General features: G+C 42.3%; 1 protein-coding gene across 3 annotated transcripts in view; it reads left to right on the top strand.

Annotated features, from left to right (window-relative positions):
- Window positions 1–21,122, top strand: part of aimp1a (aminoacyl tRNA synthetase complex interacting multifunctional protein 1a) — a 75,781-nt gene that overhangs the window by 15,284 nt on the left and 39,375 nt on the right. For all 3 annotated transcript variants that reach the window (XM_072495374.1, XM_072495373.1, XM_072495372.1), the window contains one exon: window positions 19,670–19,803. In XM_072495374.1, the coding sequence (XP_072351475.1) occupies window positions 19,695–19,803 (109 nt within the window). In that variant the 5' untranslated portion in view covers window positions 19,670–19,694. Of the gene's footprint in view, window positions 1–19,669; window positions 19,804–21,122 lie in introns of those variants that run through there.

A 21,122-nucleotide genomic window follows, 5' to 3' on the forward strand; every position in this document is an offset into this window, starting at 1 on the left:
CCAGTCTTGATAAACGCGGATCACTGCGTTCTCCCATTTACTGCTCCGAGTTTTCTTTGCCCATCTAAGGACCATTTCTCTATCCTTAAAACGGAGGAATCTCACCACTATGGCTCTGGGAATTTCTCCTGCTCTCGGTCCTCGCGCCATCACTCGGTATGCTCCCTCCACCTCCAACGGACCCGCCGGGGCCTCCGCTCCCATTAACGAGTGCAGCATCGTGCTCACATATGCCCCGACGTCCGCTCCCTCGGCACCTTCAGGAAGACCAAGAATCCTCAGGTTGTTCCTCCTTGCGTTGTTCTCCAGTGCCTCCAACCTTTCCACACATTGTTTCTGATGTGCCTCATGCATCTCCGTCTTCACCACCAGGCCCTGTATGTCGTCCTTATTCTCGGCTGCCTTTGCCTTCACGACCCGAAGCTCCCCCTCCTGGGTCTTTTGTTCCTCCTTTAGCCCTTCGATCGCCTGTAGTATCGGGGCCAACAGCTCTTTCTTCATTTCCTTTTTGAGCTCTTCCACACAGCATTTCAAGAACTCTTGTTGTTCAGGGCCCCATGTTAAACTGCCACCTTCCGACGCCATCTTGGTTTTTGCTTGCCTTCCTTGCCGCTGTTCTAAAGGATCCACTGCAATCCGGCCACTTTCTCCTTTTTTCATCCGTATCCAGGGGGGATTCCCTTCTGGTTTACCGCACAGTGTTTTTAGCCGTCAAAATTGCCGTTGGGGCTCCTATCAAGAGCCCAAAAGTTCGTTTCACCGGGAGCTGCTGAAACGTGCGACTCAGCTGGTCATCGCCGCACCCGGAAGTCCTGTGAACGTTTTTAAGAAAAAGATAGATGCCTTTCTAAAGAATAAAGGGATTTGGGGATATGGTGTACGGGCCGGAGAGTGGAGCTGAGTCCACAAAGATCAGCCATGATCTCATTAAATGGCGAAGCAGGCTCGAGAGGCCAGATGGCCTACTCCTGTTCCTAGTTCTTATGTTATGTCCTTATGTTCACATTACCCATCTCCAGCACTTCCCTTCTTGAACCTTCACTTCTGGGGATAGACTGTCCACTAGTATCCATTACAAGCCCACCCACTCCCACAGCTACCTCAACTACAGCTCTTCACACCTCATCCTGGACGGACTCCATCCCATTCTCCCAATTCCTTCACCCTTGTTGAATCTGTTTCAATGATGCCACTTTCAAAAACGATGCCGTTGACATGTCTTCATTCTTCCTTGATCGTGGTTTCCCTCCCACTGTGGTTGACAGGACTATTAACTGTGTCCAACCCATCTCCGGCACCTCTGCTCTCACCCCTTCCCCTCCCAGAACCAGGATAGGGTCCTCCTTGTCCTCAGTTTTCATCCCACCAGCCTCCGCATTCAAAGAATAACCCTCCGCAGTTCTGCCAACTCCAGCATGATACCACGACAAAACACATCTTCCCCTCACTCCCCCGTCAGCATGTCTCAGGAATTGTTCCCTCCGGGGCACCCTGGCCCACTTCTCCATCACCCCCAATACCTTCCCTCCTCCCACGGCATCTTCTCATGCATTTGCAGAAGGTGTAACACATACCCCTTTACCTGCTCCCTCTCCAAGGGCCTAAACACTCTTCAGGTAAGGCAGTGCTTCACGTGAACCTCCTTCAATCTGGTCTATTGCATTTGCTGCTCCTAATGTGGTCAATTGTACTTTGGAGAGACTAAATGCAGACTGGGTGACCACTTTGCAAGACACCTTCGGTCCATCCGCAATCAGGACTCAGACCTTCCTGTCGCTTGCCATTTCAACTCAACTGCAATGTTTGTAAAGCCCAGCGTAAACTGGGAGAACAGTACCTCCTCTTCTAATTCGGCATGTTAAGGCCTTCCGGACTTAACATTGACTTAGCAATATCTGACTGAATTCTCTCCTTCACCTTCACATCATTTTTATTTCTATTGATTCATTTTCATTTCTTCCATCCATCCGTTTTTCCCTTACCATTGTCCCACCCTAATTGGGCCAATTGTTCCCTGTTCCTAGTTGTCCTTTGACACACTGCTTACCTTTATTCTGCCCAGTAAGGAGTCTTACAACAGCAGGTTAAAGTCCAACATGTTTGTTTGGAGTCTGTGGAAGGAAAATTAATGAGTTGCCAATTTATAAGCATGCTGGGAAATGCTTGACTGTAGTTAACACTGCTTTTTATCGAAAATAAGTAGGTCAGGCAACATAAACAAAATACTGCTTAATATTTAGTTTTTGGACTTATTATGATAACACATTGTCCTCCGAAAGATAACAAAATGTGTACTTGAGTTGTTTTTAGCCAAGGGCAAGAACATACATCCTACGTATTTCAGCTTACGTACTTTCCAAGGTTTATTTAATATAAACATGGCTGTTTACTTCAAACTGTTATTTCCGACTATAAAAAATATGCTTCCTTCAATCAAATCTCAGAGTGCAGTGCACTGGCTTTTGCAGCTGGAACACTCTCCGCAAATATATTTGTGTAAATACATTTCCTTAAATCGAACCTCGAGGAATTTGCCTTTATTATGACTTCCACAACAGAGTCACTAGCTTTCGGAGCGCAGCTCCTTCATCAGGTGAGTCTGGTTTGTTCTGCCATTAACTCATTCTGATATCTTAATATGCCACTATCAGCACCCTTCTTAGTCATTACCCCCCCATTCATGTTCCCTTTGTCTTTCTGTCCATGGCATCCTTTTCAATCTCCCTGTCGCTGGCCTTCTATCCAGCCCCACTGCTCTAAGCCACCCCCCGCCGCACAACAATCTGACCCTATGTCAATTTCTCTCTAGCTTTGACAAAAGGCCATCCTGACTCGAACCGTTAGCTCCATTCTCTCTCCACAGATGCTGTCACACCTGCTGAAATTGTACAATATGTTCTGTTTTTGTTTCAGTTTCCAGCATCTGCAGTAATCTTTTCTTATTATAGTTTTAAGTGGGTTTAATTGGTGGTTTCTATGCCTGGCAGGGTTAAACCTATAGTTAGATTCATGCTGTTTGTATGTGTGGGGGTTGGTTAAGTTCCAACTGTGTTCCTATTGTGCTTAGAGAGGGCTATGGCGTGAAGAATAGATAGTAGTAGCAGGCGCATTGCTTAGCAACAGGATGCCACCTTTGTTCTTAGTTGTAACTGGAAGCCAGAGCAGTTGGAGCCAGGTCGCGAAGGAATGAACAGCTCACAACTCTTCCAAGAGAAACTGGACAGGGGAAGGCAGTTGCAACGATGAAGGCTTACTAAGGGTCAAGATACAATGCAGATAACCAGAGAATTGGGGCAGAAGTGCTGTCAACAAGAAGTTTGGAGTTAGGTGAGCAGAGAACAGGGTATTGTTCGAATAATTCAAGGACGAGTAAACAAAATGTTCTGAGTTAAAGAGACAATCGCAGCAACTGGATTTAAAGTGGGACAGCAGACTACAGGAGGGAGATTAAAAATCTGATGCCAGTTTAATGCAGTCTGGGAATCAAGAGTTATTGTGAGCAGTTTGCACTGCAGTCAAGACCAAGAAATCCTAAAGGGGTTGGTGTGAAATCCTGGACTGGATTCATTATTAAAAGTGGAGCGGAAGCTTTTGTTTAAAAGTGTTATTTGTAAAACCTGCAGGGTACTTTGGAATGCAATGGAAAGTATTATTATGAGAAGATTTTAGAGCTTGTTTTTGCGAGTGAGTTTGGAAACTCATGTGACAATCATCTGGGGGAAATCTAAGGAGAAAACCACAGAAACTAACTTGGTTCAGAATGGAGTATATGTATTCGACCACAGTCATCTTGTGTGCTTAAGGGAATTGTGTTAGTGGGACCATTGTATTTTGTAATCTATGGGTAAAACCTGTGTAGAATTGTTAAGCTAAGGGGGGAGTAAAGGAGTATTGTATAATCATCCAATTTTTCATGTTTAATAATTTTTTTCTTATTGTTAAAACTAATTAGAAGTCCCGTGACACTGTTCCTCCACGTTTTATAAAAAAAAGTTATTGTTTTTTGAGCCAGGGTTCCATTCTGGGATCGTCCAATCCAGTTATGACATCAATTGGGATCATACACAAGGCATTGCCCTGAGGAGTGAACCTGTGAATGGCTATCTCTTTGTTTAGCTGTGTACTTGTTCTTTCTGTCTGCAACAAACAGGGCATTGTGGTATTAATATGTCTTGCAATACACACAAATGTGTACAAGCCCAAATGACAATCTTGAATTGTTTGTTTGTATAATTTTTAGCACACAGGATTATTTAGAAAAATATTGTCCAATTGCTGAATCACACCGAATGCTGGAAATTATGTTTTAAAGGCTGATGTGCCAGTTGAACTGAAAAATGGGTTTCCAATCTGATTTTCATTTTGAAGAAAAAGATTGAAGTGTAGAATGGATAGAAGCATAACAGAGTAACTTTTAAAAATTAACCTTGTGGTTTCATATAATGTGTGAAAAAGTATACCTATTAACAGCATCAACATGATTTTTAGTTTGAGAGAGTGCAGAATTATCAGTCTACCTAGAGGTAATGCAAATGTATAGTGTGCCCAAATTTCGACAGGCTGATATCTCTATTTAAATTGGTGCAGTGTTGATGATCTGCCATTAGATGACGCTAACACATTTAAAACTACTCTTGAATGTTTGCAGTGTGTTTAAACCATCCTGGACGAAAAAAAATGTTACTCTCTGAACTTTCCATTCTTGATTCTAAATCCTGCATTAGCCTTGGGAGTTAGAACAAGCTCATGGTTTCAAACCCTGGAATGCTTTTGTAAGAAATTACCTTTTAATAACTGTTTTGTGAAGATTTGATTGCCATTCCTATTTAAGGCAGCTGTGGTTTCTAACATCTTGACATACCGGAGAAGATGCTAACAGTGTACTGTTGGGTAGCACAGTGGTTAGCACTGTGACTTCACAGCGCCAGGGTCCCAGGTTCGATTCCCAGCTGGGTCACTGTCTGTGAGGAGTCTGCACGTTCTCCCCATGTCTGCGTGGGTTTCCTCCGGGTGCTCTGGTTTTCTCCCACTAGTCCCGAAAGACGTGCTGTTAGGTAATTTGGGCATTCTGAATTCTTCCTCTGTATCCGAACAGGCGCTGGAGTGTGGCGACTAGGGGCTTTTCACAGTAACTTCATTGCAGTGTTATTGTAAGCCTACTTGTGACAATAAAGATTATTATTGTAGCTATATGTAAAAATTCAGACTTTAGTGATAAAAGCTGCCAAAGACACATGAAAAGGTGAGAATGAGGGACAGGTGACTGTTTTGGAAAGCACTTAACAGATTTATAGGGAGAAAACAGCTACAATATATGTTTGATGACAAAATTCTGGACATACACTGCAAAGCAGTCAAATATAAAGAGCAATGACTAGTTATCACGTTTGTTTTTACATTTAATTAGATTTAAAATGTCATAACATTTAGAATGTCATAACCTACCTTTACAGGTGCCAGCTGACCTCTATTTCCAGTATTTTCTTTTTCTGATTTTCAACATTTGCAGTTTGTTTTCTTCATGTTACAATTATGGCACATTCTATGCGTGGACTGAGCATCTGGTTCAAATTTTGAGCAAATGCTTATTTTCTTGAAATTTCAAATTTCTACATGGCAAAAAAATGAGCATTTGTTAGAGCATGTAAACAGTCTCCTGCAAAGAAAAATGTAGGGTGTGTATCAACGGTTATAAGTCTTGAATGCCACTCTTCATGTAGTTTTAAATATATATATAATCCCTGGCCCATATGGTACCGTAACATTTCAAATTTTCCATTGCTTGTGGTCTGCCCCTAAGAGTTTCAATCTTATTCCTCTTCAAGCCACAAAACATATACCAAATTAAGTCATTTCAAGAGAATCAAAGGGTTTGGTTCAGATTGGTTAATTTTATTCTTAACTGAAGATATTACAGTAGCATATTTTATTTTAACACAAAATGGTTTCACTGTTCTTTGGCCTCCTTGATTGCATCGAAATTATAACTCTGAAATTGGCCATTTGGATCAACCAGCCTGTTCTGTTGTATATCCTTCACATGAGCCTGGCTCATTTTCTTTTCTCAACTCTTAAGGTTATCACGACCCTGAGGAATCTTTCCCTGCTAACTGCGACCCATATCCAACCGCCTTGCGCGTCCTTGAACATTTTGTTGCTTTTCCAATTAATGCTCATCTTGCCCACAATGCCCTGATGGTATCCATAATATCACCTGCCTCCATCCCTCCCCCGTTGATCTGCTTCTCAAGCCCTCACCACTGCCTTTGTCATCTCTAAATCAAATTATTCCAATGTTCTTCTGGTTGACATCCCATCCTTTACTCTGTGTACTTAACTCCTCTGAAACTCTGCTCTCCAAATGCAATCTCACACCAATTTTCATTTACTATCACTCTTGGTAACTTCCATTGGCTCCCATGCTCCTATTTAAAATTCTCCTTGGGTTTAAATCACTCCATAGTCTTACTTTTCCTAACTCATCCTATTCCAGACTCAACTAACCTAATCCAAATTCCCCATTCCTTCCACTCTGGCCTCATGTACCCTCTTTCTACCCCCACCCTCTTTTTGCCCCATTATTGGTGGCCATGTCTTCGGCTCCACTGTCTGGAATTTCTTCTTTATACTCCTTTGTTGTCTCTTTTTGAAGCTCTACCAAACTTCTGGCTACCCCTCCTATGTTCTGATTTGGGTTCGGTTTGACATTTAAAATAAATCTTCATGGCCCTCTGAAGCCCTTTGAGCTGTTTTTCTAAATAAATGACAAAATATGAATGTATGGCATTATACGTTAACACTTCAAAAGACCTACAGTAAGTTGATTTATTTTTCTCAGTTATAAGTTTCCAGTGTAACTTCTCATTAGAACTGATTTCAGGTGAAGAGCCATACTTGAGTTGTTAACCTGTCTCTTGCTGCCGTTGTACCATATTTTGGGAGGTAGCGGCCTAGATTGATTTTATGGAGCTAAAAGAACAATTCTGCTCCTGGCAAACCTTCAGAAATAGAATAAAATTAATTCCATGGGTTTCTGTGCCTATGTCATGCCTATTATAACCAAGTATCCGTTCTGGCAAACACGGTAATGTGTATTTCAAAAGATTAAAATAGTGTATTTTCTCCCTCGGGCCAATATTCTGGTCATCCAGTGGTAGACACAGGGTTGAATTGAGTAAGCTGCAGCCACAATGGTCACATCCAGATTTACTAGAATGGCGCCAGGAATGAGGCACTTCCATCATGTAGAAAGATTAGAGAATGGGGATTGTTCTCCTTACAACATAGGACTTTTAAGAGAAATTCAACAGAGATATTAAGTATTTTTTTGAGTTTTGATACGATGTATAGAATGAAACTGGCAGGAGAGATGATAAGCAAAGGGCACAAATTGTACATGATTTGCAAAAGATCAAAGAGATCCCGAGCAATTTTATTTCCACAGTGTGTTATGAAATGCACTGCCTGAAAACGTGGTGGAAGCAGATTGGACAGATTAAAGGGAACTGGATAAAGACTTGGAAAAGAAAATGTAGCAGGGCTATGGGGAATGGGCATGGGACTGATTCCCTGACTAGCTCAAAGGGCAGGTGCAGACATGATCGATAAAGATTTATGCTGCACTGAACCTAGTCTCAAAGAGAGAAAGACTTGAATTTATTAAGGGTCAAATCACTTACTCGGAATGTTCCTAAATGAATCACAACCAGTGTATTGACCCAAGAACAGGAACCCTAATCTCATGAGCATGCCTAGTTTCCATAACTCCTTTTAAACTACTTATCTAACCTATAAGTGTTGAAATTGCCTTTGCTTCAATCATTACCTCTCATGCATTAAGTTCACAAGCCTATGTAAAGTTTCTCCCAATTTGCCCTAAAACTCCTCTTTTTAATCTTGTATCTACATCTCCTAGTTCAAGATGCCTCAGTCAACACCAATAAACTGTTCCAATTTGCTCTGACCTATCTCTTAGAAATGTTAAACTTCTATCAAATAATCTCAAATCCTCCTCTGTTCTAAGAAAAATATCCAATTTTTCAAGTCCTATTTTTTTTGTTAGTTGCTTTTTATATTTTGCCTAGCTCTATGATTGTCAGGTTTGCCAATCTGTTCAAATTCATGAAACCGTGTGTTTCAGTATTTTTTTACAGTCGGTTATCTGTCTTTAAACCGCACTTGAAATCTTCTCTAATATACATATTTAAAATTGCCTTGAGGCTTCTGGTACAGATCAATGTTCCATAGGAATGTTGATTCAGAAAACGGGTGCAGAGGTCGGTGCACCCAATTTGTCCTGATTTTCCTGTCAAATCGCCCTTCTCTACTGTATGAAACGAATGATTAAATACGCAGATCCTTAGTACAGGTTACAGTAAACATTTTATCTCAGTCTTAACTTGGATTTTTTAAATATCCTGGACATAAAACAAAATGTAGAACCATTAGCATTTGTCTAACGTTTTGAACTGATCTGTAGCACATGTGGTAGTTGGAAAAAATAAAACTGTATCCTGTCTCTTGCTAGTTACTTGGATCTGCTTTTCAAGGTGCACTTTTTTTATCAAAAGGTTTGTTACTCTTCTCTTCTAGCGTTACAAAGTCATTCAACTTGTTATTAAGAGAGCCAACAGATCCTCCAACATTTTGACAGCTTGATCAAAACCAGCATTGCACATACTGTGTTGCAGTGCCAAAGTCCAATTTATCCATAATTTTTGTATTAGATATAGGTTCAAATTCCAAGTTGTCTGAGGTGGAAAACAACTATATCATCTTAAGTGCTTCAGTTTCAAAGAGCAGAGGGCTGTTATGAAATCTTAACTCGCTTTTTTAAAGTTGAATTTCATTTTTAAAGCTTTGTGCTACTCTTTATGGTTAAAGTAATATTTTTGGACTTGTGTGAAGTTATTATTCGTATTTTGAGATGGGAAACAAATGCTGGCCTTGCCAGCAATGCCCACATACCATGAAAGAGTAAATAAATAAATCCTCATCATCATCATCTTTGGCAATCTATCGCTCACGAGTATGATTGCCCTCCTAAGAAACTCCATGTTATTGGTCATAGGTTCTATGGGTTCTTGCATGGTTGATGGGTCCGAACCTTGAGCTACATCATCGACTGCACACTTGACAGGTATTTTCGGGAGGGAAATTGGTCCTTGCTGGTATTCCTTTCTGAGACTCCTTTTCCGGGTGTCCTTGAAGAATTGTGTCCCATTAATGAGGAGCTTCCTCCAAGTAGGTCTCTTCTAGCAAGGTTCCCCCAGGCATTGATAGCTATGTTGCATTTCTTGAGTTAAGCGTTCAGGCTATCTTTGAAGTACTTCCTTTGTCCTCCTCCTGTTCGGGCTACCTCCTTGAGCTGGGCGAAGATTTACTTTGGCAGTTGGGACTCTTGACAACCTAAGCACATGGCCAGCTCAGCGAAGGTAGTTTTGGATGATCATGGCCTTGATGCTGGCACTCATGGCTCCTTCAAGGACGTTGATATTCGTACGCCTGTCCTCCCAGTTGATGTGGAGAATTCAGTATTGATGGTACCTCTCCTGGGCCTTGAGGTGGCATCCATACCTAGTCTACGTTTCTGAGCTGTATAGAAGAATTGGGAGGACAACGAAGATCTCTGTCAGTATAGATGTCATGGTCATCAAAGACTCTCATCCTTGAGCGTCCAGAGGAGTGCTCGTGGATTGGATACGATGTTGGATCTCTGCATTGATGTCAGCCTTCTGCATTGATGTCAGCTGATGAGACGGGTAGGAGAAATGTTCCACGTTTGGTAAGGTTTCTCCATTGATCTTGATGAATGAGAGACTGGATCTTGCCCTGGTGCGGGTTGGTAAAGAACTTGAATCTTTTTGAGGTTTGAGTCTGAGACTGGCTGTTCAGTATGCTTCCGAGAAGGTGTCGCGCATGGTTTGGAGATTCTCTTCTGAGAGAGTGGAGTTGGCGTTGTCATCCACATACTGAGGTTCCACGAGCGATGTTAATGTCATCTTTTTCTTGGATTTTAACTGGTTGAGGTTGAAAGTTTTTCTTTCATCCATCCTGTGGACAATGTCCACCCCACTGGGATGCTTGTTCTTGACAAGGTAAAGGATAGTGGCAATTAAGTTGGAGAAAAGGGTGGGGGCGATGATACATCACTGCTTGACTCCAGTCTTGACCTCCAAGATTTTTGTCTTATTTCCACCGATGAGGACTGTCCCCTACATCTTGTCATGGAGGAGTCAGGGGATGGTGATGAATTTCTCTGGACAGCCGGCCTTTGGCAGGGTCTTCCATAGCACTTCCTGATTGACTTGAGTTATTTTTTGAATCTCCGCCTTGGCTGATTGAGCTCTCCTCTTTGACTTGCTGGTTATATCGTCAGAGCTTTCCTCTTCTCGTCGATGAAGCCTTGGATGATGTCGTACTTGTCGAACCAGTTTTGGTGTTTCCTCGTCTTGGAGCCGATGGTTTCTTCACAGCTCGAGATGATTGCTGTCTTCTGCTCTTTTCTCTTTTCCTCCACTCCATTAGAATGGTCATTTTGGAGAAGACATTGTTGGAAGTTCACTAGCATGCTTAGCTCTTGAAGCTGTTCAACGTTGATCTTTTTCTGAGCTTTTTCTTCATCTTATGTTGCTTTTGAGGGAAGTTTAATGGGCATAGAGGAGCAGATGGACCAGTGGTCTTTCCGGCAGTACTTCCTGGTCATCACTTTGGTGATGAGGGCATCCTTTTTGTCTATGGATCTGACGATAAGAAGTCAATCATGTGCCAGTACTTTGATCGTAGATGTCTCCAGGAAGTCTTGAACTTGTCTTTTTGGCGGAACAATGTGTTAGTGATTACAAGCTGGTGTTCCACGCATTTCGTGAGCAGGAGAACCTGGTTGCAATTCCAATTCCAAACTCCTTCATTTTCGATTAGTTCCTTTCCAGAGTTGGGCATCCTTTCCAACTTTGGCGTTGAAGTTCCCAAGGAGTATGATCGTATATTCCTTCGGAATATTGGAGAGTATGGGGTCCAGAGTAGAGCAGAAGCTGTGTTTGGATTCACCATTGGCATCAAGGGTTGGGAGAGTAGGCATTCACGATTGTTGCCTGCTAGTTCGAGGCAAGTTGTAGACGGAGGACCATGAGGCGCTCGTTGATGCCGACATGGTGCTCCAAGAGTCGGTTGGTGAGTTTGTTCTTGATGGCAAATCCAATTCCATGCGTCCTGGGCTGATCATCGGTCTTTCCTCTCCAGAAGCAGGTGAAACCACTGCCATCTTCCCTCAGCTGCCCTTCACCTGCTCTTTGGGTCTCTTGCAGGGCAGCAACGTCAGTGTTGAAGTGCCTGAGTTCACAGGCAACAAGGGCAGCTCTTTGTTCCAATCGATTTGTTTTGCTCGTTAGGGTTTGTACATTCCAAGTTCTGAATTTGCTTTTCTGACTGCAGGCAGATAAACATGCTCAATGTGGTTTTCCAGCCAGGCTGGGTACGGAACAGACAATTTTACGGCACCCTTTCTAACCCCACACGGGGTCAGCAAGATTAAATAAATATAATGTGCAGTACATCTGTAATAGGAACACATGGGCATATCTTGGGAGGATGTCTTGCATCACATGGGTTTAACTCTGGCTGCAGTACAGCAGCCTTGTATGAGGTGTATTTCAAAAGCACTTGGAAATTGGCTGGACTTTGATAAGCCATAAAACTTTAAGCAGCATGTTACAATGCCAGAGTGAATGGTCCTCTTAAAACAAATAAATTAAGCACTGGGAAGACCAAGCTGTTTATGTGCCCTGTGATGGCACTTTAATTCCCGTTCTCAGGGTCATATAACTTCTTTTCGTTTAATTTCAGATGCTACTTTCCTCTCCTGAAAAGATATAACTTTAGTAATTTCAATCTATGATGGTTTTCTTGACTTTAGAAGCCATATAAGAACTAATTGAAAGACATATGCGTTTCAAGATGGTTCTTTTCATCAAAAGCAGACTAATTGATCACTTTCTCGTTGCTGTTTGTGGAACTTTGAAGTGTGAAAATTAATAGCAATGGTTGCCCACTGTGATGACTTTTTTAAAAAACAGCCCTTAATCAGCTGTAGAACATTTTGTAAGGTTTGGATGTCATGAAAAATACTATCTAAATGCTAACATCAACTTAAAAGTACAGAATACAATGTGTCCTTCAGGTTGGGGATAGTCTTAGTTCCCAGAATTTACCTGATTGTATGGCAGTTACTGCAAAAGTGCAAAATAATGTAGTGAGGGAAGATGGTGATAATTCACCCAGGCTCAACTCAGTCCATTATCTGAAATTAATATCTGATATATACTAGGATTCATTGTTACAAATCTAGAGTGAACTCAGGTAAGTCATAGACATTTTTATCCACAGCAAGCCCCTATTGTATTGCAGTTACTAGGACACACCAAAATATATATATATTTTTTTAATTTTATGCCTTTAAGCTTTTATATTGCTGCATAATAATAATATTCACTTATTGTCACAAGTAGGCTTCAATGTAGTTACTGTGAAAAGCCCCAAGTCGCCACATTCTTGGTCTTAAAACAAAGCAAAATAAATGTTGTGCTTGACAAATTCCCGAAGCGCTTTTCCTCATGAGGATTCGGGAATCTCACTCTGTGCCTGTTCGTTAATGAAAGGAAAAGTGCTGGTCTCAGCTACTCCAACTGCCAGCCTTGCATAGTTTTTTTTTCACTCTGTAGTGGGTCATTAGTGCAAGGGAATGAGGTGAGCAAAGGTGCAACATAATGCAGTAGGGAGCTCAGTGCAGCAAGTGATGTGGTTAAGAAGACATGTGATGCTTGCCTTTATTAGCTGAAGCATAGAATATAAGTTATTAGCTGAGGTGTAGAATAATTTTTTTTCGAGTAAGGGGCAATTTAGCATGGCCAATGACCTACCCTGCACATCTTTTTGGGATGTGGGGGTGAGACTCACGCAGACACGGGGAGAATGTGCAAACTCCACATAGAATAATCATCTTTATTTATTTGTGTCAGGTAGGCTTACATTAAAACTGCAAAGTTACAGTTTAAATTCCCAAGTCGCCACACTATGGCACCTGTTCTGGTACACTGAGGGAGAATTCAGAATGTCCAATTCACCGAACAAGCACGTCTTTCGGGACTTGTGGGAGGAAATAGGAGGAAACCTACACAGACACAGGGTGAACGTGCAGACTCTGCACAGACAGTGACCCAAGCCGTGAATCGAAACCATGTCCCTGGCGCTGTGAAGCAACATTGTTAACCATTGTACTACTGTGCCATCCAATAAGAGCAGGGTGGTTATGGAGCTGTATAAAAGACTCATTAGATCACCTAGAATGCAGTTCTGGTCATCTCTATAGGTTGGATGTTATACTGGCTCTGACTTAGAATCAATTCAAGGCCATTTCTCCACAGCCAGGTGAATTCATGAGAATTGGACTTGACCCCAACCCATGATATTCATTGTTACCTTGTTTTCAGCTGACATGTAAAAAAAAAATAGCTCAATTTGATTACCTACAATGAATAAGGTCAGAGCATGAGAGGCTCTACTTTTAAAATATATTTTATTCAAGGCATTTTCATACAAACAAACAAAAGCAGAAGAACAAACAACACCATAAACAACTAACACCCACTCTCCCCCCTCCTCTCATACCCCGAAACCACCTCCTTCTCCCATCCTGCCTTCCCCATTTTTACCCCCTTCATGAGAGGCTTTATTTACACAATATTGTAAATACGCATGATTGAAATGGAGATTGTGTCAACTGTTACAAATAGGTTAAATAAGTGGTTGAAATAAAGGGGGATAATGGGATACAGCCCCTGAACCCTTGCTCAAACCTTAAATCTGTGATCCCCACCTCTTGTATGATCAATTAATGGGAACAGCCTTCCTTTCCTACTTCTAAATCTCCAATAATCTTGCACACATCTATTGACTCGCCCACCATCTCCTTTAGAACATAGAACATAGAACGATACAGCACAGTACAGGCCCTTCGGCCCACGATGTTGCACCGAAACAAAAGCCATCTAACCTACACTATGCCATTATCATCCATATGTTTATCCAATAAACTTTTAAATGCCCTCAATGTTGGCGAGTTCACTACTGTAGCAGGTAGGGCATTCCACGGCCTCACTACTCTTTGCGTAAAGAACCTACCTCTGACCTCTGTCCTATATCTATTACCCCTCAGTTTAAAGCTATGTCCCCTCGTGCCAGCCATTTCCATCCGCGGGAGAAGGCTCTCACTGTCCACCCTATCCAACCCCCTGATCATTTTGTATGCCTCTATTAAGTCTCCTCTTAACCTTCTTCTCTCCAACGAAAACAACCTCAAGTCCATCAGCCTTTCCTCATAAGATTTTCCCTCCATACCAGGCAACATCTGAGCAAATGAGCAAAATCTGTTAACTCATTGAACTTACTCCTTTTCAACTAGCAGTATCATTTCAGGGTTGCGTGTAGTGTGGTTGTGTGTGTGAACGTTTAAAAGACATTTGTTAAATCCCACATGATAAACCAAACAAAATTTGCTAATGACAAGAAAAACGAGAGTAGTAGGGAACAGTTTATTTTGAGTCTGCAGAGGTATTTTACTAGGAGTTGGTATTAGGACCATTGCCCCTTTTGATATATATTAATGACCAGGACTTAAATGTACAGAGCATAATTTTGAAATTTGCAAATAATATGGAACACCAAAACATAAGGTGAGGATAGTAATAAACTTATGAAAGATATTGGCTGATAAAATGGGCAGATACATGGCAGATACAATTTAATGGAGAGAAGTGTTTGATACATTTTGGTCAGAAGGATAAGAGGGGGTGTATATGCACAGATAGAAGATCTGACAACTCTGGGGGGGGGGAAAAAAGCATATGAGATTGTTGGCTTTATTATCCAAGGTAGAGAGTGCAAAGGCAAAGAAATTATCATAAACGTTTATCAACCATTGGTTAGGTTTCAGGTGGAGTATTGTGTCCAATTCTGGCCACCACCCCTTTGGCAGGATGTCAAGGCTTTGGTGAGAGTACAGAAGAGATTTTACTAGAGTGTTACTGGGGATAGGGGACGGTTATCTGAAGAGGCTGTGGGTTTCTCCAGGGAGCAAAGGTTCAGAGGGGCTTTGATGGAAGAGATCAAAATGCAAATGGGTAGGTAACCAGGGGAAGCAGATTTAAGGGGATTGGCAGAAAAACATACGGCAAAATGGAAGAATGTGACTGGCAGCACGGTAGCATTGTGGATAGCACCATTGCTTCACAGCTCCAGGGTCCCAGGTTCGATTCCGGCTTGGGTCACTGTCTGTGTGGAGTCTGCACGTTCTCCCCGTGTCTGCGTGGGTTTCCTCCGGGTGCTCCGGTTTCCTCCCACAGTCCAAAGATGTGCAGGTTAGGTCGATTGGCCATGATAAATTGCCCTTAGTGTCCAAAATTGCCCTTAGTGTTGGGTGGGGTTACTGGGTTATGGGGATAGGGTGGAGGTGTTGACCTTGGGTAGGGTGCTCTTTCCAAGAGCCGGTGCAGACCCGATGGGCCGAATGGCCTCCTTCTGCACTGTAAATTCTATAAAAGTAATTTTGGTGTTGCAGCACAGATGGAAACCTGATTGGAGAGATTTAGACATGGGGCTAGAGAAAGGTGGCACAGATTTGGGAGGGTAACGCAAGACTTCTGAAAAAAACATTGTAGTTTGCAAGATGGAACAGACTTCTCCATGGTGATGAAACCATTGAAGCAAGTACTCCCGGATACCAGACTGCATTATTTTACCCAGATTTATTTTTATAGCCTTTAATCCAGTAGCTAACCATCCCAGTGTGATTTAAAAGGTATCAACTAACTCAAATTTACAGAGCTTACAGGGAAAAGAAAGATGGATGGCACAGGGAGCATTGCTCTTGCAGAGAGCCAGCACACACACAAAGAATCGAGGCTCCTGTGCTGTAACCATGATGTGATTCTGATGAGAATCTGTTATGCATCTGCTGTTCCGAGAGGGCAAAATGTTTTGGTTAGTTTTAAAGTTTTACTTGAGGTTGCTTAGCTTTGTTGTCCCCAAGTCTTGTGGCAAAAGTGAGTTGATTTGACTGCTTGACTAGCAGCTTCTGTTGTTCAGTTAGTATTTTTGTGTTTGAAATTTTCACATGCGATCAAAATGTAACTTTTTGATCTAAGCAGAGGTGTGGTTCAAATCAAAATATCACATCAAATTTTCAATTATTTAGCCTTGCTTTACAATTTAAAATTTAAGCAGTGACGTCCTTGTACTTCAATAAATAGATTGTATCTTTCATTTTTATACTTAAGTAATAGATATTCTCCCCCCCCCCCCCCACCACTTATTTTTTTCTGCTAATTCTTTTCTTTGTGATTTATTCCTTTCCTGAGTTCAGTGATCCCTTACGTGGATCCAGTATGAGTCCTGGATGTTTTGTGAAACACCACCCAGCTGGCTATTTTTCAGCTAAGACATTGATAAGAAATGTAGACTTCTGCTTCTGCCTGTTTTAACCACCTTATTTAAGATTTTGTTATCACAGAATCACATAAAAATCTTAATTCCATTTGCCAGCACTTGGCCCACAGCCTTGAACGTTAAGACGTGCCAAGTGCTCATCCAGGTATTTTGTAAAGCTTGTGAGGCAACCAGCCTCTACCACCCTCCCAGGCAGTGCGTTCCAGACTGTCGCCACCCTCTGGATAAAAATGTTTTTCCTCAAATCCCCCCTGAACCTCCTATCCCTCACCTAGAATTTGTGTCTCCTCGTAACCAACCTTTCAACTAAGGGGTACAGCTGTCCCCTATCCATCCTGTCCCTGCCCTTTGTAATCTTGTACACCTTGATCAGGTCGCCACTCAGTCTTCTCTGCTCCAACGAAAACAACCCAAATATCCCAAGGCTTACTTCAGAACTTAAATGTTCCATCCCAGGCAACATCCCGGTGAAACGCCTCTGCACCCGCTCCAGTGCAGTCACATCCTTCCTATATTGTGGCGACCAGAACTGCACACAGTACTCCAGTTGTGGTCTCACCAATGTTCGATATAACTCCAACATGATTTCCTTGCTTTTGTAATCTATGCCACGATTGATAAAGGCAAGTGTACCATTTGCCTTTTTCACCAGTCGACTAACCTGCCCTTCTGCCTTCAAAGATCTATTTACAAACTGTTGCTAACTTTTGTTTGGTTCAATTGGCTCTGTTTTATAACCTTTGCTCTCGAGTCGCCAGGTATCTTTATGATACATCCACGAGGTTCAAGTTCAAGTAATGATCAATAACTCAGTACACCGATTAGTAAGATTCAAATCAAAGCACATTTATTATACACAGTAATCGCTACTCATGCACAAATTCTACTTCTAAGCTACTTCTACAACTAACAGGCCTATACTTAGCTTCGGACTGGCCCACCAGATATGGGGAACAAATGGCCTTTTGTTCGGGTTCTGAGTCTGCGGGATTCGAAGTTGGTACGGATTGGTAGCTAGGAGTGCCTATCTCGTAGCGAGCATTAACTTCAGACTTACTGGATATCGGCAGCTGCACTGGTCACTGTCAAGGGTTGGTTCGCGTTGCTGAGTGACCCGGTCAAGAAGATCGATTTGAACTTGGGGGCTTAACTTTATAGTCCCCAGGGGCTTCCCGCCTTTCGGGGCGGACCCTGTACCTGGTTCCAAGTGATTGGACTTTGTTCCAATCGCTTGGTTTGATTTCTCCTATACTGGAGCGGTTCCCTGATCGATGGGCGGTCTTGAGGTGTCCGTTAACCTCTTTTGTGTTGGCTCCTGCTAGCGCCGGGGAGCCTGGCTAGGCTTTGTTTATCCCAAATGTTGCGATTGTTCCTGGGGATCGCTCATTAGTATGTAGATGGCTGCCACATTATTATGCAGATGGCTGCTTGTATCGATGCTGTCTGGGCTTTTGCAGAGTTTAATACACAGTAACTTGCACCTAGTTTCTGCCTGTGTTCTCTGAATTTCCCTTCAGCCTTTGCTGTTCTCCATTTTAAATCCGGACTTGGCCAACCCAGGTGGCTACAAAACACGCCAAGGTCTCTTTATTCCTCAGGACTTCCCAGCATTGTGCCAGTCATTGAATGTTTCCTTGTCAAATTGCTCCTTCCAAAGCAACACCTCACACTTTTCAGGATTAAATTCCATCTGCAACTTTTCTGCCCATTTGACCATCCCGTCTATTTTCCTGTAACCAAGACTCTCAGCCTCACTGTTATCCACCCGTTCTAACTTTGTGTCATCCACAAACTTACTGATCCTACCCCCCCACATAGTCATCTAAGCCATTTATGTAAATGATGAATAATAGGGGACCCAGCACAGATCCCTGTGGTATGCCACTGGACACTGCCTTCGAATCACTAAAGCAGCCGTCTGTCATCACCCTCTGTTTCCTACAGGTCAGCCAGCTTTAGAACATAGAACATTACAGCGCAGTACAGGCCCTTCGGCCCTCAATGTTGCGCCGACCTGTGAAACAACTCTAAAGCCCATCTACACTATTCCCTTTGAATCCACCTTATCATGTTCCCCTGTACCCCATGTGCATGTGCCTTCTTTATAAGTCTCTCCGATTGGGACCTTGTCAAATGCTTTGCTGAAACCCATGTAAACTACATCAACTGCACTACCCTCATCTACATACTTAGTCACGTGCTCAAAAAATTCAATCAAATTGTTAGGCATGAACTCCCTCAGACAAAGCCCTGCTGATTATTTCTGATCAACCTTGCCTGTCCAAGTGGAAATAGATTTTTTCCTTCAGAATTTTCTCCATTAGTTTCCCCACCACTGACATGAGACTCACTGGCCTGTAGTTCCCTGGCTTATCACTACACTATTTCTTAAATAGTGGGACCATATTCATGGTTCTCCAGTCCTCTAGAACCTCTCCCGTGGCCAGAGAAGAATTAAAATTTTGAATCAGGGCCCCTGCAATCTCTTCCCTCGCCTCCCGCAACAATCTGGGACACAATTCGTCCGGACCTGGAGATTTCTCCACTTTTAAGCCAAGTCATACAGAAGTCTTAAAGAATGGGTGGCACAATAGCACAGTGACTAGCACTGTTGCTTCACAGCGACTCGGGTTCGATTCCGGCTTGGGTCACTGTGTGGAGTCCGCGCGTTCTCCCAGTGTCTGCTTGGGTTTCCTCCAGGTGCTCCGGTTTCCTCCCACAAGTCCCGAAAAACGTGCTTGTTCGGTGAATTGGACAGTCTGAATTCTCCCTCAAGTGTACCCGAACAAGCACCGGAATGTGGCGACGAGGGGATTTTCACAGTAACTTCATTGCAGTGTAATGTAAACCTACTTGTGACACTAATAAGGATTATTGAATAGTTAACCTAAGAAAGAGATGAAGCAATGGTAATGAATTCTGCCTCGTTACTGCTCAAAGTTACACCAGGAAAGTCACAAAGTTACTAAAAGGCCTGTTGGAATCATGATCCAAGGATTATCCAGTGTTCTGTTCATCCTAATTTGTCTGTAGAGCAATGAAACAAACTCATTCTGGTGATATTTGGCTGCCACCAAACTTGCGTTTCCAGACTTGACTTTTTTAAATGTAGTGCATGGACATCTATGTGAACAATAATGAGCAACTGCTTATTCTTTTTTCCTCTCAGGTTTCTTGTTCGACAGCTGAAAAGGATGTCTAACGATCGTGCTCTATTAAACCGACTGGAGCAGCGAGCGACAGAGGCTGACCAAGTTATTGAATACCTTAAGCAGCAGGTGTTCTTACTTAAAGAGAAAGCAAGTAAGTTTGTAATGTTGTGCTTGTTTCTTGATGCATTCTTATGTTGCCCTTTCACCACGGCTTTTCTTAGTTAGGAATGTCTGAAATAATTTCCCATTTCACATTGTACATTGGCAGTGTTGAGGACAGGATGGGGAAGGGGAGTGTTCATTTAAACAGAATTAATTTCTCCTCTCGCCACTTGTCCGTAAACAGAAAGGTGTTTTGTTTCCCTCTTTATAAGCGGTGGCGCATTTCTGAACCCCTCAATTTTGGTGTGATCCAATTTTCTATTCATAACCTCACAGCAAACTCTAGAGAGGATGAACTCAAAGGGTTAGTTTATTTGCACACAGTCAAAAGGCGGAAGAGAGAGTCACAACATCACACCCTTATATTCATACACTATAAAAGGACAGATAAACACAAGATTTACAGTACAAGTGTTAAATAATGGGTTAAGAGACATTCCAATTAGTTGTCCCATTTATGTTAAGTATCCAATAATTGACACTGATATGAAAAGGGGCTTCAGGTGTCCTTTGTGGCAGGTGATGTGATGATAGCGTTTTGTGCAGAGTCTGTTAAAGTGAAATAAAGGTGTTTGTGGAAAAGGAGCAGAACCTTTGACTCTTTATACAACAGCAGCTAAATGTCTAACAAGACCACAGAGGAAATAAATATTATTTCAGGTGGGTTCCGAGCCCCAGCTGAGGAAATTCAACCTCACATACGTAACAGCAAAAGAAGATTTTTGAATGTCCGATTCCACATTGAGTACACCGACTGCCCTCATGTCTGAGTGATGTGGACTTCGAACGTCATATCTGGGCTGTAGGAATTTCATTGAAAAACCTTCATTCGAGGGGGACTGGTCCCAGGGAGGGCCACAGCACAGCCAAAATTGTTTCTAAACTTGTCTGAGCATGGGTTTTAACATTGCCCAGAGAAGGAGGTTGGTCTTCAGATCTGTTACAAGCCTTGCATCTAGTAACATGCACCTTGTTAAATGACTATACCATACATGCCGTATGTCGCCTGAGCAATAGAGAACAGCAAGATTGTAACCTACTATTTACACCGACATTTCATATCTAGAACTCAATCCCTTCCACTTCTATCTCGATTTTCTACAAATAAATCCCAAATTATTCGATATTAGGATCACACACAAAGACAAACCAAACTGTCGCAGTATCCCTTAGGAATGAAATATTGGGCACTGTAGGAATTGCACCCGAAGCTTCCTTTCCATTTACACTTCAATGTATGTCAGGAAGCAACCACCATGTGTGGGATAATTTCCACAAAGATACGTGAAGAAGTGAGAATTTCAGACA

Source organism: Scyliorhinus torazame, chromosome 3 (assembly GCF_047496885.1).
Source record: "Scyliorhinus torazame isolate Kashiwa2021f chromosome 3, sScyTor2.1, whole genome shotgun sequence".
NCBI classification, from domain to species: Eukaryota; Metazoa; Chordata; class Chondrichthyes; order Carcharhiniformes; family Scyliorhinidae; genus Scyliorhinus; species Scyliorhinus torazame.